The 15,210-nt window shown below is 40.7% G+C and overlaps 1 protein-coding gene across 6 annotated transcripts in view; it reads left to right on the top strand.

Annotated features, from left to right (window-relative positions):
- Nucleotides 1-15,210, top strand: part of LOC112261015 (neurexin-2-like) — a 935,354-nt gene that overhangs the window by 896,117 nt on the left and 24,027 nt on the right. For all 6 annotated transcript variants that reach the window (XM_042328452.1, XM_042328453.1, XM_042328454.1 and 3 more), the window contains one exon: nt 3,878-3,956. In XM_042328452.1, coding sequence (XP_042184386.1) covers nt 3,878-3,956 — 79 coding nt within the window. The remainder of the gene's footprint in view (nt 1-3,877; nt 3,957-15,210) is intronic.

Here is a 15,210-nt window from a genome sequence, read left to right as displayed (position 1 = left end):
TACTTTTGACCAGAGCCCTTATCTGCCCTGGTCAAAAGTAGTGCCCTAGATGGGGGATATGGTTCCATTTGGGCCATTGCCAGTTTTATATCTGATGACCTCTTTCCTGGTGGTCTGCGGTTTAGCTACTCTCTGTGCCGAGCTAGTGAACGCAAGATCAGGGTAACCTAAACGGGATATGTACTGCTCATGTTTTATGTGCCCATCTCCGTCTCGGTGTGTGTGTCCACAACGCATGTATGTGTCACTCAATATGTATTCCATATCAAAGTCTCTCCACCTGCCTCTAGGCAGGACTCGACATCCGTGTGTAGAAGTGTGTAGTGACAAGGCTCCTTAGCGGGTGTTGTTTTGTGTGCTGTGAAATAGACAGCCATCTTGAGAAATGTCCGCAGGCGTCCTGGTGCCCAGAGGCACGTTCGGCTCGAGCAGATAGCTGGTGTTTCTGTTTGCACGGCGCTCCGCCACGCCGCTGTTTGTGATTGACGAGCGTCATGCTTACTGCTTGGCGTGCAGCGCACCAAGTCAGAACACAAGTCCTAGTCCTTCCGTGTGTTTCTATAGGAAATGAACAGCTCTTCCACAGAGATGTTCAATATAGCTATGCTATTTTGCCTTGTGCCCATAATAGGGGTGTACATGATAATCCCGAATAACCTTTTATTACGAAAAGCAAAACCCGGAGAAAGAAGTCATTACGAACGAGTTACTCAACCAAGTACCGTGATGACAAAGTATATGATCTAAGCCTCCTTAACGCTCCCCAGTCAGCCGATGCTTTGTTGGGCTAACCCAGCTTTACCCACTCTAACGGATGGCTCTGTCATTGCCCTGCTCTTCCTGGTATGTGTCCCTTTTGCTCCACTAATGGCTGATGTGTCGTTTTCACGGCCCGGCGAGCTCGCCTTGCTCTCTCTCCCTGACGAACACAGGCACAGATTGGCGGACAAGGAGAGAGTGGAGTCAGGGAGAGGGAAATGGAGGAAGGGGGAGGAGACAGGGAGAGGGAAATGGAGGAAGGGGGAGGAGACAGGGAGAGGGAAATGGAGGAAGGGGGAGGAGTCAGGGAGAGGGAAATGGAGGAAGGGGAGGAGAGGTGGAGTGTTGAGAAGCAGACGGAGGCAAACGGAGAGAGAGAGAGGGAGACAGAGGAGAGGAAGGAGGAAGAGAGGACAGGAAGAGACAGAACACGAGTATTGAGTTTTGGGGGTCGAAAGAGAACTAGCGGGAGCAGAAAGACAATGAGGACAAAGACGAAGGAAAGGCGAACAATCCCATATGACACATTACAACCATGGCTGAAACAGCTCCATCCCTTTACAGCTGTAGAAGCCCAGATCACACGGTAACATTCTAAGAGGGCCGCCCATCAGATCCTATCGATTTTCTCATTTCCATTTCCTGGGCAGCTGATCTGATGGGGCACTCCTATTCCTATGGAAAAGTTTGTGGTCGTACGCACATCCTTAAAAAACATAGGGGCTGGGCTAATAAAGAATACTAGTATAGAACAAGAAGGACCTCACACTGTTAAAGATCACAATTCACTGGTTTATGGACAAGGTTTCGATCGTCTCAACCCTGTCCACATGGCCCATTCATAGCTTTGCGTCCCGGCACACATACACACACAGGATACACACACTCTGTCGTCTGTGTAGTTAATAGGCCATCCTATGGAGTCCGTGGTGGCGTTTTGCGCTAGAGCCAACTCGGTATAGTATGTATACTATACAACCTCACCCGGGGCCCAAGCTAACATCTCAGCACTGGTTTCACAAGCCAGTAGCCCCTCTGCCACTCAACGGGACAGGGGGACGGGACACAGGCAAGCAAACCCAAATGTACATTTCTCTTGCAAGCCGGAGCAACAAAAAAGCTGTGAGCTACCCGTTGCGAGACACTTTGACCATGACAAGAAATGCTTTGATGGTTTAAAGGAGAACATACTTTTTCATGTGTTCGTTTTTACCCTGATAGAAGACAAGATGCTACAGAATGGGGGAAGTCATCACTTCTCCTGCGTGGACCCCAATTTGGAGGCTGTGGTTTGGGGTGAACTAAGATCCTTAGGAGCCCCTCCTATGCACAGTCAGGGCATGTAATCTCCCGTTCCGGACAAAGTTTCCCCTTGGGACAGATCTAGGGTCAGCTTCCCCTCCTACAATCTTAACCTTACCTGAGGGTCAGCTTCCCCTCCTACAATCTTAACCTTACCTGTTAGTGGTGGAAATGAAAAACTGACCCAAGATCAGTGTCTAGGGTCAACGTCACAATACTCTGTGTACCACCAGCCATTACATTTGGTATATTCAGGTACTAGCACACCTGATTCAACTAATCAAGAGCTTGATGATAGGTTGACCCATTGAATGATGCTGGTACTAGAATAGATCAAATGAGTATAACTGGCATCTGGTACTCGAGAAGAGATTCGGGAAACACTGGCCTGCATGAGTGGAAAGTATTGCAGCAAGACGTCAGCAGTGTAGGTTGGGCAGGTTGCGCCGATGAAATAAGTGAATGTCTGCATTCCTAACACCAGGGGGAGTAATGGAGATCATTCCTTGACAATGTACAGCTTCTAATAGCACGTGTTACTGAGTGGACTGCAATTAGTATATTCTAATAGCAAGTGTTACTGAGCGGGCTACTCTAGCTCAATAAATAAATACAAGTTCTATTGTAGTGCCATTGTCAAACATGAGGATATTTTCACTTCAGATATTCCTTGATATCTAGGGGAAGTTTTGAAGCTGTACTCCTAAAATGTAAACGTAAAAATACCAATACTATTAGACATGGACTCCAACCCCACCTTCATATTTGCATTCCCCTACATGTCTCTTGTAGAAATGCCTTTCTATATCAATAAAGAGAAAATACAAATCAAATATACTGTATATTAGAAGACCACTACTTTGAAATCACAGAATGTTAGACATTCATTCTAGGTTACATAATTCGATATTTGTTATCAAAGGGAGCGCTGGTCATTTAGGATGGAAATGAAATGGAAGATGCAGATTTTGCCATGTTCTCATTAAGCCCATCTGAGAGGCCCAGATGGACACACACACACACACACACACACACACACACACACTCCACTCACTCACTATCTCGCTCTCACACACACACACACACACCCACACACACACCCACACACACATAAGTAAATGCATCCTGTCTGTGGATACATAATGGATTGGAGAGAGGTTAAACTCTGTGTACAGACAGATCACTGTGCTCAAAGGAATTGGGCTGCCCATGTTAAAAGCCCTCATCCCTCCCACCTATATTCCATCAGGCCGAACTCATCGTGAATATTAACTTGAGCCTGGGGGTTGAGGATAATAGACTAGACAAGGTGCTTCCTAGCAGCACAAGTGGGTGAGAGGGATAGTACACGAGGAACAGAGTTCTGAATGGGCTTTTTGTATGGAGGTTATTAGCCTAGCTTCCACTAGCTCGTTGTGGCTCCGGGCTTAATGGACTTCAACAATTGGTTTTCACTGGGTTGTATTTTATGTGGGGATCTCAAAACGAAGGGGTGTCAGCTCGGTTGCCATTCTGTTTCTGCGTGACGATGATGAACGACTTGGCTGAAGCAGAAACAGAGTGATAACTAAGTTGAAGTTATGACTTTGCAGTTGGCTTACCTTGTTCTTTCAGGCATGACAGGTTGCATGATGGGTAAGGAATGAGGTTTAGGCTACTTGACCAGGGACCCGAGTTACACTATATCCTACAACCAGGGCCGAGTTGTTCCTGGTCATGTTCTATGGTCAGGAAAAAACGTATCTCTGTCTGGGTAGTAGAACACGCTCTCACACCCTTCTATCTGCCTCTTTCTCCTTCTCCATCTCTGTTCTAGAACACGGATGATCTGTTGGTAGCATCTGCTGAGTGTCCCAGCGATGACGAGGACTTGGAGGAGTGCGAGCCTGGAAATGGTGAGTCCACTCTGGGGGTTCTGTGTCCACTACAGGGGTCCACCAGCCCTACAGAGACCCACAACAGAAACAGCTAGCTCCCCTTACCCACTTTGTTCTACTACTGTGACCTCATGACCTCCCACATGCAGCCCTGATTGGTCAGATGTGTGCCCACTCTGGTTTCTCATTGGTTAAGGTTCAAAGCTGTGAACTGACAGTTCCTAAGTTTCCCGAGCCAGCTGGTGCTAGGCCAGCTGTTGCACCAATCAGCCACTCCGTTCCTAACGATTCCAGACAGGTTCAACATTGAACTCCTCTTGACCGTCTGCCTCACAGCGGGCCCGGAGCTGAGCGACGTAGGAGTGAGCGGAAAGGTCAAAACGAACTTCTGAGAGGGGATGGAGAGGGCCTGTGAAAAGGGCAGGATGTTGACTGTGGTTTCAAGACATAGTGCGCTGGCTGGTTGCCAGGGAACTGCCAAGAACTCTTACATGAATCAGAATTCTAAGACTGCCAGAGCTAATATCTCTACTGGGCGTGTTTCTGTGTTTTCCAGAAGGCTCAAATCAAACGCGTAGGCTAAACCACCTAGGAGGTCTAGAAATAACTCTAGCCTAGGAAATAACCTTTATAAAACCATCAGGAACATTTTGATTATTAGATTTCTCGATTATTAGATTACGTTTTGACCATTTTGATTCAGTAATGTCAAGGCGACTTTAAAAATCGAATGAAATACTTATTACACTTTAAGTGGGTGAAATATTCTACACTCCATCTATTATCTGTGTGGTTTCACTGTAGGTGGTGGAAGCCGAAATTGTCTTCTTATCAGAAGCAGTTTTTGGTGACTGACTGCTGCCCAAAAGTAATCTCTCTAGAGAGAAGAGCAACACACACACACGCCTCCAGATAGACACTAGTCTGTCTCTGACCATCACCCCCGAGACACCACAACAATCATACAGACAGGACAGGATTATCCCTCCTACCTATAAGACCGTGAAAGACACACACACACACACACACACACACACACACACACACACACACACACACACACACACACACACACACACACACACACACACACACACACACACACACACACACACACACACACACACACACACACACACACACACACACACACACACACACACACCCCTCACCCTCCTAGTCTCCATTGTCCCAGTCAGGTTACGTATTTTAAACCAGTGGCAGTCGGTGCCATATAAGATGAGGGAGGACAATCTTCTTCTTTTCATGAGCATGGACTTATTTTATTACAGCATATTGGATGACTGTCATTCATATTCCATTCACCCAGCTCAATGTAACATCGATAGCTATAGGCTACTACATGATACTTAAATGTTCCCTATACCCATCATGAGGTTGCTATAATCTAGCCTATGAATGAAAGTTTACAAAGTAGGGGCACAGTTCGAGGGAATTTTTTTTCGTAATCAGGGCCCAGTACTCTCTTGCCTGCATCTAGCAGATCTAGGGTGTAATCTTTAGTCCAACATTTGCAAATGAGAGTTTCTGTTGGACAAATTCAGATATGTTTATCCCTGTTTCGTTCGATTTGCTTCCGTTTAAGAAACGTTTTTCAGCAGAATCGGCTGAATGAATACACCCCTGATCACACACAACCACAGTTCACTTTCATAGCAGCCACATACAAACAGCATGATCCCTTTGCTCGTTGTCATTCCGTCTTGCATCTACACTCTCTCCTCCTCTCTCACCTGGACTTCAGTGAACAACACCAGCGGTCTGTGACCAGGCAAAAAAAAACGTTCTAAGTCAAACCTAATAGGTTATAAAAACTAATGCATTAGTAAACCAGCTACAATCATGCAGAACAGTGTACAGTCAGCAAGCAGTTTAGCAGTTACACCGGCTGGCCCCAGTGGAAATAAGTTAATAAAACCAAAAGTTTACCATGACTTGAAGTTCCAGTGTTAGATAGCCATAGCCAGCTAGCTAACATTGAATCCCTCTTGAGCTGGGTGTTTGAGTAGACTAAACTAGCAAGCTGCATTCGCTTGCAACTTGAGCTGGGTGTTTGAGTAGACTAAACTAGCAAGCTGCATTCGCTTGCAACTTGAGCTGGGTGTTTGAGTAGACTAAACTAGCAAGCTGCATTCGCTTGCAACTTGAGCTGGGTGTTTGAGTAGACTAAACTAGCAAGCTGCATTCGCTTGCAACTTGAGCTGGGTGTTTGAGTAGACTAAACTAGCAAGCTGCATTCGCTTGCAACTTGAAAGTGAAAAAAATACTATGAAATGTCTCTCTCTCCCTTTCTCTCCACTCTCCATATTTTATATCTCTTTGAGTCATATACTCACATTTTTATGCACTGCAGTGCTACAGTAGCTAGCTGTAGCTTATGCTTTCAGTACTAGATTCATTTTGTGATCATTTGATTGGGTGGACAAAATGTCAGTTCCTGCTGCAACCTTCATTGCAAAACAGTGTGTTTTGATCAATTATTTGGTGACAGGAATATATTTTAGTCTAGTTTTATTTAAAACAGTATAACTTTTTACATTTCTCTATTTTCATTTTTTTGAAATTCACTGAGAAGGTCCTGCCCTTCCTCCTCTGAGGAGCCTCCACTGCTGTAAATCTTAAGGACAGTCACAGCCACTAGTCATGATCTGATATGAGCCAATGACTGGGGAGATCTACCTCTCATGTCAGCCGACTGTGGAGCCCTGCTCCATCCATTTCTATTGGAACTGCAGCAAGAGACCTGTACGAGACGGCCTTGATTTGTCTCTGAAATGTGGGATGGAGCACTAATGAGAATTTGATATTGATCAATACGGTTAGGTCCCTACTGTAACAAGCAGCTGCTCCGCTCTGGCAAGGTTTGTTCATGTTTTTTTTTTTTTAAAGGCCTTCTTGGCTCCACGGCTATGTTCAGTAGTAGTAGGGATAGTAGAGTTGAAATTGTAAAGGAGTGTTGTTGTCTCTCTTGACTCACTACAGTCGAGAGCATTTTGGTCTGCCGGTTTTGTTTTATTCCTCCCTTTAAAAGGTGTTTGTGTTTCCTTAGAGGAAAGTGCGGGAAGCTCAAACCATTGTTTTGTTGTCATTGTTTTTGTTGTAACACTCTGATGGCTTTTCTAAAGGGAGACAAGTCCAAAGAGAGATACAGGCACACACACACACACACACACACACACACACACACACATACTAAAACACACAGACAAAGATAAAGAAGGGGAGACAGAACTAGGATGGCGACATAGAGGGAGAGGAGTGAGTCGGATCATAGAAGAAAGAAGGGGCCGCAGCCGAGGGGGAGGGAGAGAGAGAGAGGGAGCCAGATTCCACATCTTGGAGGAGTGACTGGCATTGAGATGTGCGTCACGTCCCCTTACTCTCCAAAGAGAGAAGGAGCGGAGGAGAGAGAGGGGGAAAAAGATAGAGAGAGAGAGAGAAATGTGGGGATCCCTCCGATTAGTTTTCTATCTGCCCTGCCTGCCTCTCCCACCGGGCTAATTAATCTTTGGCCTCGTTAGGCTTGCTGTAATTACATCATCCAACAAGCCTGGATTTGGTTTCGCTCACTTTTAATGAGCCCCAGCCAGAATAGGGAGAATACATATCAGGGATCCCTTTAACAAAACCCTGCTATCTACACTGCAGCATCAGCTTTGGAGGAGTCAGACACACACACACACACACACACACACACACAGACACAGACAGACAGACAGACAGACAGACAGACAGACAGACAGACAGACAGACAGACAGACAGACAGACAGACAGACAGACAGACAGACAGACAGACAGACACACAGACAGACACACAGACAGGCACAGACAGACAGACAGACAGACAGACAGACAGACAGACAGACAGACAGACAGACAGACAGACAGACAGACAGACAGACAGACATCACAGCTAGCTTCAGTCTACTCTCTCTAGCCTGCTAACAATCTGCCTCTTGCTGTTAGAGTTTTTATTGTCTTTGATGTCTTTTGTTTTTACATTGTTGTTGTTTTCCTTTGTTCTTGTCTTTTTATCTTTTATCATTTTTATTGGTTGTTGGCACAACGGGTAGTTGTTTTGGTTGGGTTGGAAAGGGATGGTGGCTTGGAGGGGGTGGAGATAGGGGGCTGTGGGAGCGTCTTGGATGGTTGAGGGGTAGCTCTCGGGGGGAACTCTGGTTGGGGACGGCGGGTGGCCTGGCAGTCGGGAGCGTTTGGGTCGGTGGGTGAGAGGTCGCTGGTTTGGGTCCCCGAGTCGAATGGGTGGGGGGATCTGATGATTTGCCCTTGGGCGGGGAGCTTGATTCTGGTTTCTCCTGTGGGTCGCTCTGGATGGGAGCACCAGTTAGATGACTGGAATGTAATGTAAATATTGAGCAGCATCACTGCAGGTAGAGTGCATGTTTTAATATTCTTTTTTTTTTTAATGACAACAAAAATCGATCTGTTTCTCTCGCTCAAACTTCTTTTTCCCTCCCTGTCACTCCCAATTTCTTTCCCTCTCACTTTTTCATCATCTCTCCCTTTCTGGCCTTGTTCCTTTTCTTCTTCTTTTCTCTCCCCCTCTCTCTCTCTGCCCCCCCTTTCTTTCTCTCTCTCTCCCCCTCTTTTATCCATTTACCCTTACAGTAACGTCTCTTGAGAGGGACAGGTGACAGGGTTATCACAGAGCACCATGTCAGTGAGATCGAAAGTTCAGTTCCCCGGCCAGACCTGCTCTGAGACAGCAATAAATAATTAATCATGAAACTTCCCCCTTTAAAGAACAAACGGTGAGACCGAAGTAATGGGATTGAAAATCCAAACCCAGCCCCTTTAACTTCTCATAGACAGCACTGCAGCCCCCCCTGTGGACAAACGGATCCATTGAGCTCAATGTATGGTGATGTTGATCAATTTCATATCACCTTAGCTAGATTATATACCCTCTAGACTCTATAGCTATAGCCATTTTGGGTCATACAGGGCAATTAAAAATGATCACATTGCCTGTAGCAATATCTTCCTTTTCCTCTTGCGTATATATTATACAGTGTCTAAATAAAGATTTTCCTCGGAAGCCAATCTGTGCAGGTTTATACATTGCGTATATTTCCATAAGTCAACAGAGACTAGAGTTGAGGCATTTTCTTGATATCAATATATGATATTGGGTGTCTTATGAGGTACTTAAAATCCAATATGTTCACTGAGACAGAATATCAAGCAGCTTCAGCTTTTCAATCTCCTCATGTGGACAAAAACACTGTAGCAATATCCTATTAAAAATAAATTCATGTTCAAGAAATCACATTAAAAATGTAATTACAATATAATAATATTACTGAACAAAAGATAACAGGGGTCCAAATATGTCTCCAGCCAGCACACGATGTTAGCACAGTTCGGATAACCGGAATCGCCATGGGATGTCTACCCACAACTGTGAACAATTTTTTAACAAATTTCGCTTGCCAGATTTGTTTTTCCTCTTTGTTCAATAATTAGACTGTAGATTTTAGTATGCCCTGCAAATACTTCATTTGGATGAAACATATGTCCCTTGTTTTTTAAGTACCATTGTAGATTAAGAAAAGTAATTATAACAAACAAAAAACATCGTAGTAAATATGTTAGAGAGAGAGATGAGAAAACACTGACTGTAAATATGTTAGAGAGAGATGAGAAAACTCTGACTGTAAATATGTTAGAGAGAGATGAGAAAACTCTGACTGTAAATATGTTAGAGAGAGAGATGAGAACACACTGACTGTAAATATGTTAGAGAGAGAGATGAGAACACACTGACTGTAAATATGTTAGAGAGAGATGAGAAAACACTGACTGTAAATATGTTAGAGAGAGAGATGAGAAAACACTGACTGTAAATATGTTAGAGAGAGAGATGAGAAAACACTGACTGTAAATATGTTAGAGAGAGAGATGAGAAAACACTGACTGTAAATATGTTAGAGAGAGAGATGAGAAAACACTGACAGTAAATATGTTAGAGAGAGAGATGAGAACACACTGACTGTAAATATGTTAGAGAGAGATGAGAACACACTGACTGTAAATATGTTAGAGAGAGAGATGAGAAAACACTGACTGTAAATATGTTAGAGAGAGATGAGAAAACACTGACAGTAAATATGTTAGAGAGAGATGAGAAAACCCTGACTGTAAATATGTTAGAGAGAGAGATGAGAAAACACTGACAGTATATATGTTAGAGAGAGAGATGTGAAAACACTGACTGTAAATATGTTAGAGAGAGAGATGAGAAAACACTGACTGTAAATATGTTAGAGAGAGAGATGAGAAAACACTGACTGTAAATATGATAGAGAGAGAGATGAGAAAACACTGACAGTAAATATGTTAGAGAGAGATTAGAAAACACTGAGAGTAAATATGTTAGAGAGAAATGAGAAAACACTGACAGTAAATATGTTAGAGAGAGATTAGAAAACACTGACTGTAAATATGTTAGAGAGAGATGAGAACACTGACTGTAAATAGGTTAGAGAGAGATGAAAAAACACTGACAGTATATATGTTAGAGAGAGATGAGAAAACACTGACAGTAAATATGTTAGAGATGAGAACACTGACAGTAAATATGTTAGAGAGAGAGATGAGAAAAAACGGACAGTAAATATGTTAGAGATGAGAACACTGACAGTGAATATGTTAGAGATGAGAACACTGACAGTAAATAGGTTAGAGATGAGAACACTGACAGTAAATAGGTTAGAGAGAGATGAGAACACTGACAGTAAATATGTTAGAGAGAGATGAGAAAACACTGACAGTAAATATGTTAGAGAGAGAGATGAGAACACACTGACAGTAAATATGTTAGAGAGAGATGAGAAAACACTGACAGTAAATATGTTAGAGAGAGATGAGAAAAAACTGACAGTAAATATGTTAGAGAGAGATGATTCAACACTGACAGTAAATATGTTAGAGAGAAATGTTTAAACACTGACTGTAAATATGTTTGAGAGAAATGATGAAACACTAAGAGTATATATGGTAGAGAGAGATGATAAAACACTGACAGTAAATATGTTAGAGAGAGATGAGAAAACACTGTCAGTAATTATGTTATAGAGAAATGAGAAAACACTGACAGTAAATATGTTAGAGAGAGATGAGAAAACACTGACAGTAAATATGTTAGAGAGAGAGATGAGAACACACTGACTGTAAATATGTTAGAGAGAGATGAGAAAACACTGACAGTAAATATATTAGAGAGAGATGAGAAAACACTGACAGTAAATATGTTAGAGAGATGAGAAAACACTGACAGTAAATATGTTGAGGAGAAATGAGAAAACACTGACAGTAAATATATTAGAGAGAGATGAGAAAACACTGACAGTAAATATGTTAGCGAGATGAGAAAACACTGACAGTAAATATGTTAGAGAGATGAGAAAATGCTGACAGTAAATATATTAGAGAGAGATGAGAAAACACTGACAGTAAATATTTTAGAGAGAGATGAGAAAATGCTGACTGTAAATATGTTCGAGAGAGATGAGAACACACTGACTGTAAATATGTTAGAGAGAGATGAGAAAACACTGACAGTTAATATGTTAGAGAGAGATGAGAAAACACTGACAGTAAATATGTTAGAGAGAGATGAGAAAACACTGACAGTAAATATGTTATAGTGAGAAGAGAACACTGACAGTATATGTTAGAGAGAGATGAGAAAACACTGACAGTGAATATGTTAGAGAGAGATGAGAAAACACTGACAGTAAATATGTTAGAGAGAGATGAGAAAACACTGACAATATATATGGTAGAGAGAGATGATAAAACATTGTAAGTAAATATGTTAGGGAGAGTTGAGAAAACACTGACAGTGAAGATGTTAGAGAGAGATGATAAAACACTGACAGTAAATATGTTAGAGAGAGATGAGAAAACACTGACAGTAAATATGTTAGAGAGAGATGAGAAAACACTGACAGTAAATATGTTAGAGAGAGATGAGAAAACACTGGCAGTAAATATGTTAGAGAGAGATGAGAAAAAACTGACAGTAAATATGTTAGAGAGAGATGATTCAACACTGACAGTAAATATGTTAGAGAGAAATGATTAAACACTGACTGTAAATATGTTTGAGAGAAATGATGAAACACTAAGAGTATATATGGTAGAGAGAGATGATAAAACAGACAGTAAATAGGTTAGAGAGAGATGAGAACACTGACAGTAAATATGTTAGAGAGAGATGAGAAAACACAGTCAGTAATTATTTTATAGAGAAATGAGAAAACACTGACAGTAAATATGTTAGAGAGAGATGAGAAAACACTGACAGTAAATATGTTAGAGAGAGATGAGAAAAAACTGACAGTAAATATGTTAGAGAGAGATGATTCAACACTGACAGTAAATATGTTAGAGAGAAATGATTAAACACTGACTGTAAATATGTTTGAGAGAAATGATGAAACACTAAGAGTATATATGGTAGAGAGAGATGATAAAACAGACAGTAAATAGGTTAGAGAGATGAGAACACTGACAGTAAATATGTTAGAGAGAGATGAGAAAACACAGTCAGTAATTATTTTATAGAGAAATGAGAAAACACTGACAGTAAATATGTTAGAGAGAGATGAGAAAACACTGACAGTAAATGTGTTAGAGAGAGATGAGAAAAAACTGACAGTAAATATGTTAGAGAGAGATGAGAAAACACTGACAGTAAATATGTTATAGTGAGAAGAGAACACTGACAGTATATGTTAGAGAGAGATGAGAAAACACTGACAGTGAATATGTTAGAGAGAGATGAGAAAACACTGACAGTAAATATGTTAGAGAGAGATGAGAAAAAACTAACAGTAAATATGTCAGAGAGAGATGAGAAAACACTGACTGTAAATATGTTAGAGAGAAATGAGAAAACACTGACAGTAAATATGTCAGAGAGAGATTAGAAAACACTGACTGTAAATATGTTAGAGAGAGATGAGAACACTGACTGTAAATAGGTTAGAGAGAGATGAGAAAACACTGACAGTATATATGTTAGAGAGAGATGAGAAAACACTGACAGTATATATGGTAGAGAGAGATGATAAAACATTGACAGTAAATATGTTAGGGAGAGATGAGAAAACACTGACAATAAATGTGTTAGAGAGAGATGATATAACACTGACAGTAAATATGTTAGAGATGAGAACACTGACAGTAAATATGTTAGAGAGAGAGATGAGAAAACACTGACAGTAAATATGTTAGAGAGAGATGAGAACACTGACAGTAAATATGTTAGAGAGAGATGAGAAAAAACAGACAGTAAATATGTTAGAGATGAGAACACTGACAGTAAATATGTTAGAGAGAGATGAGAAAACACTGTCAGTATATATGTTAGAGAGAGATGAGAAAACACTGACAGTAAATATGTTAGAGAGAGATGAGAACACTGACAGTAAATATGTTAGAGAGAGAGATGAGAACACTGACAGTAAATATGTTAGAGAGAGATGAGAAAACACTGTCAGTATATATGTTAGAGAGAGATGAGAAAACACTGACAGTAAATATGTTAGAGAGAGATTAGAAAACACTGACAGTAAATATGTTAGAGAGAGATGAGAAAACACTGACAGTAAATATGTTAGAGAGAGATGAGAAAACACTGACAGTAAATATGTTAGAGAGAGAGATGAGAACACACTGACTGTAAATATGTTAGAGAGAGAGATGAGAACACACTGACTGTAAATATGTTAGAGAGAGAGATGAGAAAACACTGACTGTAAATATGTTAGAGAGAGATGAGAAAACACTGACAGTAAACATGTTAGAGAGAGATGAGAAAAAACTAACAGTAAATATGTCAGAGAGAGATGATTCAACACTGACAGTAAATATGTTAGAGAGAAATGATTCAAAACTGACTGTAAATATGTTTGAGAGAAATTATGAAACACTAAGAGTATATATGGTAGAGAGAGATGATAAAACAGACAGTAAATATGTTAGAGAGAGATGAGAACACTGACTGTAAATAGGTTAGAGAGAGATGAGAAAACACTGACAGTATATATGTTAGAGAGAGATGAGAAAACACTGACAGTATATATGGTAGAGAGAGATGATAAAACATTGACAGTAAATATGTTAGGGAGAGATGAGAAAACACTGACAATAAATGTGTTAGAGAGAGATGATATAACACTGACAGTAAATATGTTAGAGATGAGAACACTGACAGTAAATATGTTAGAGAGAGAGATGAGAAAAAACAGACAGTAAATGTGTTAGAGAGAGATGAGAAAACACTGACAGTAAATATGTTAGAGAGAGATGAGAAAACACTGTCAGTAAATATGTTAGAGAGAGATGAGAAAACACTGTCAGTATATATGTTAGAGAGAGATGAGAAAACTCTGACAGTAAATATGTTAGAGAGAGATTAGAAAACACTGACAGTAAATATGTTAGAGAGAGATGAGAAAACACTGACAGTAAATATGTTAGAGAGAGAGATGAGAACACACTGACTGTAAATATGTTAGAGAGAGAGATGAGAACACACTGACTGTAAATATGTTAGAGAGAGAGATGAGAAAACACTGACTGTAAATATGACAGAGAGAGAGATGAGAAAACACTGACAGTATATATGTTAGAGAGAGAGATGTGAAAACACTGACTGTAAATATGTTAGAGAGAGAGATGAGAAAACACTGACTGTAAATATGTTAGAGAGAGATGAGAAAACACTGACTGTAAATATGATAGAGAGAGAGATGAGAAAACACTGACAGTAAATATGTTAGAGAGAGATTAGAAAACACTGAGAGTAAATATGTTAGAGAGAAATGAGAAAACACTGACAGTAAATATGTTAGAGAGAGATTAGAAAACACTGACTGTAAATATGTTAGAGAGAGATGAGAACACTGACTGTAAATAGGTTAGAGAGAGATGAAAAAACACTGACAGTATTTATGTTAGAGAGAGATGAGAAAACACTGACAGTAAATATGTTAGAGATGAGAACACTGACAGTAAATAGGTTAGAGAGAGATGAGAAAACACCGACAGTAAATATGTTAGAGAGAGATGAGAACACTGACAGTAAATATGTTAGAGAGAGATGAGAAAACACTGTCAGTATATATGTTAGAGATGAGAACACTGACAGTAAATATGTTAGAGAGATGAAAAAACACTGACAGTAAATATTTTAGAGAGAGATGATAAAACACTGAC

This window comes from Oncorhynchus tshawytscha, linkage group LG10 (assembly GCF_018296145.1).
Source record: "Oncorhynchus tshawytscha isolate Ot180627B linkage group LG10, Otsh_v2.0, whole genome shotgun sequence".
In the NCBI taxonomy this organism is placed as follows: Eukaryota; Metazoa; Chordata; class Actinopteri; order Salmoniformes; family Salmonidae; genus Oncorhynchus; species Oncorhynchus tshawytscha.
This window is presented reverse-complemented; position numbering and strand designations above follow the sequence as displayed.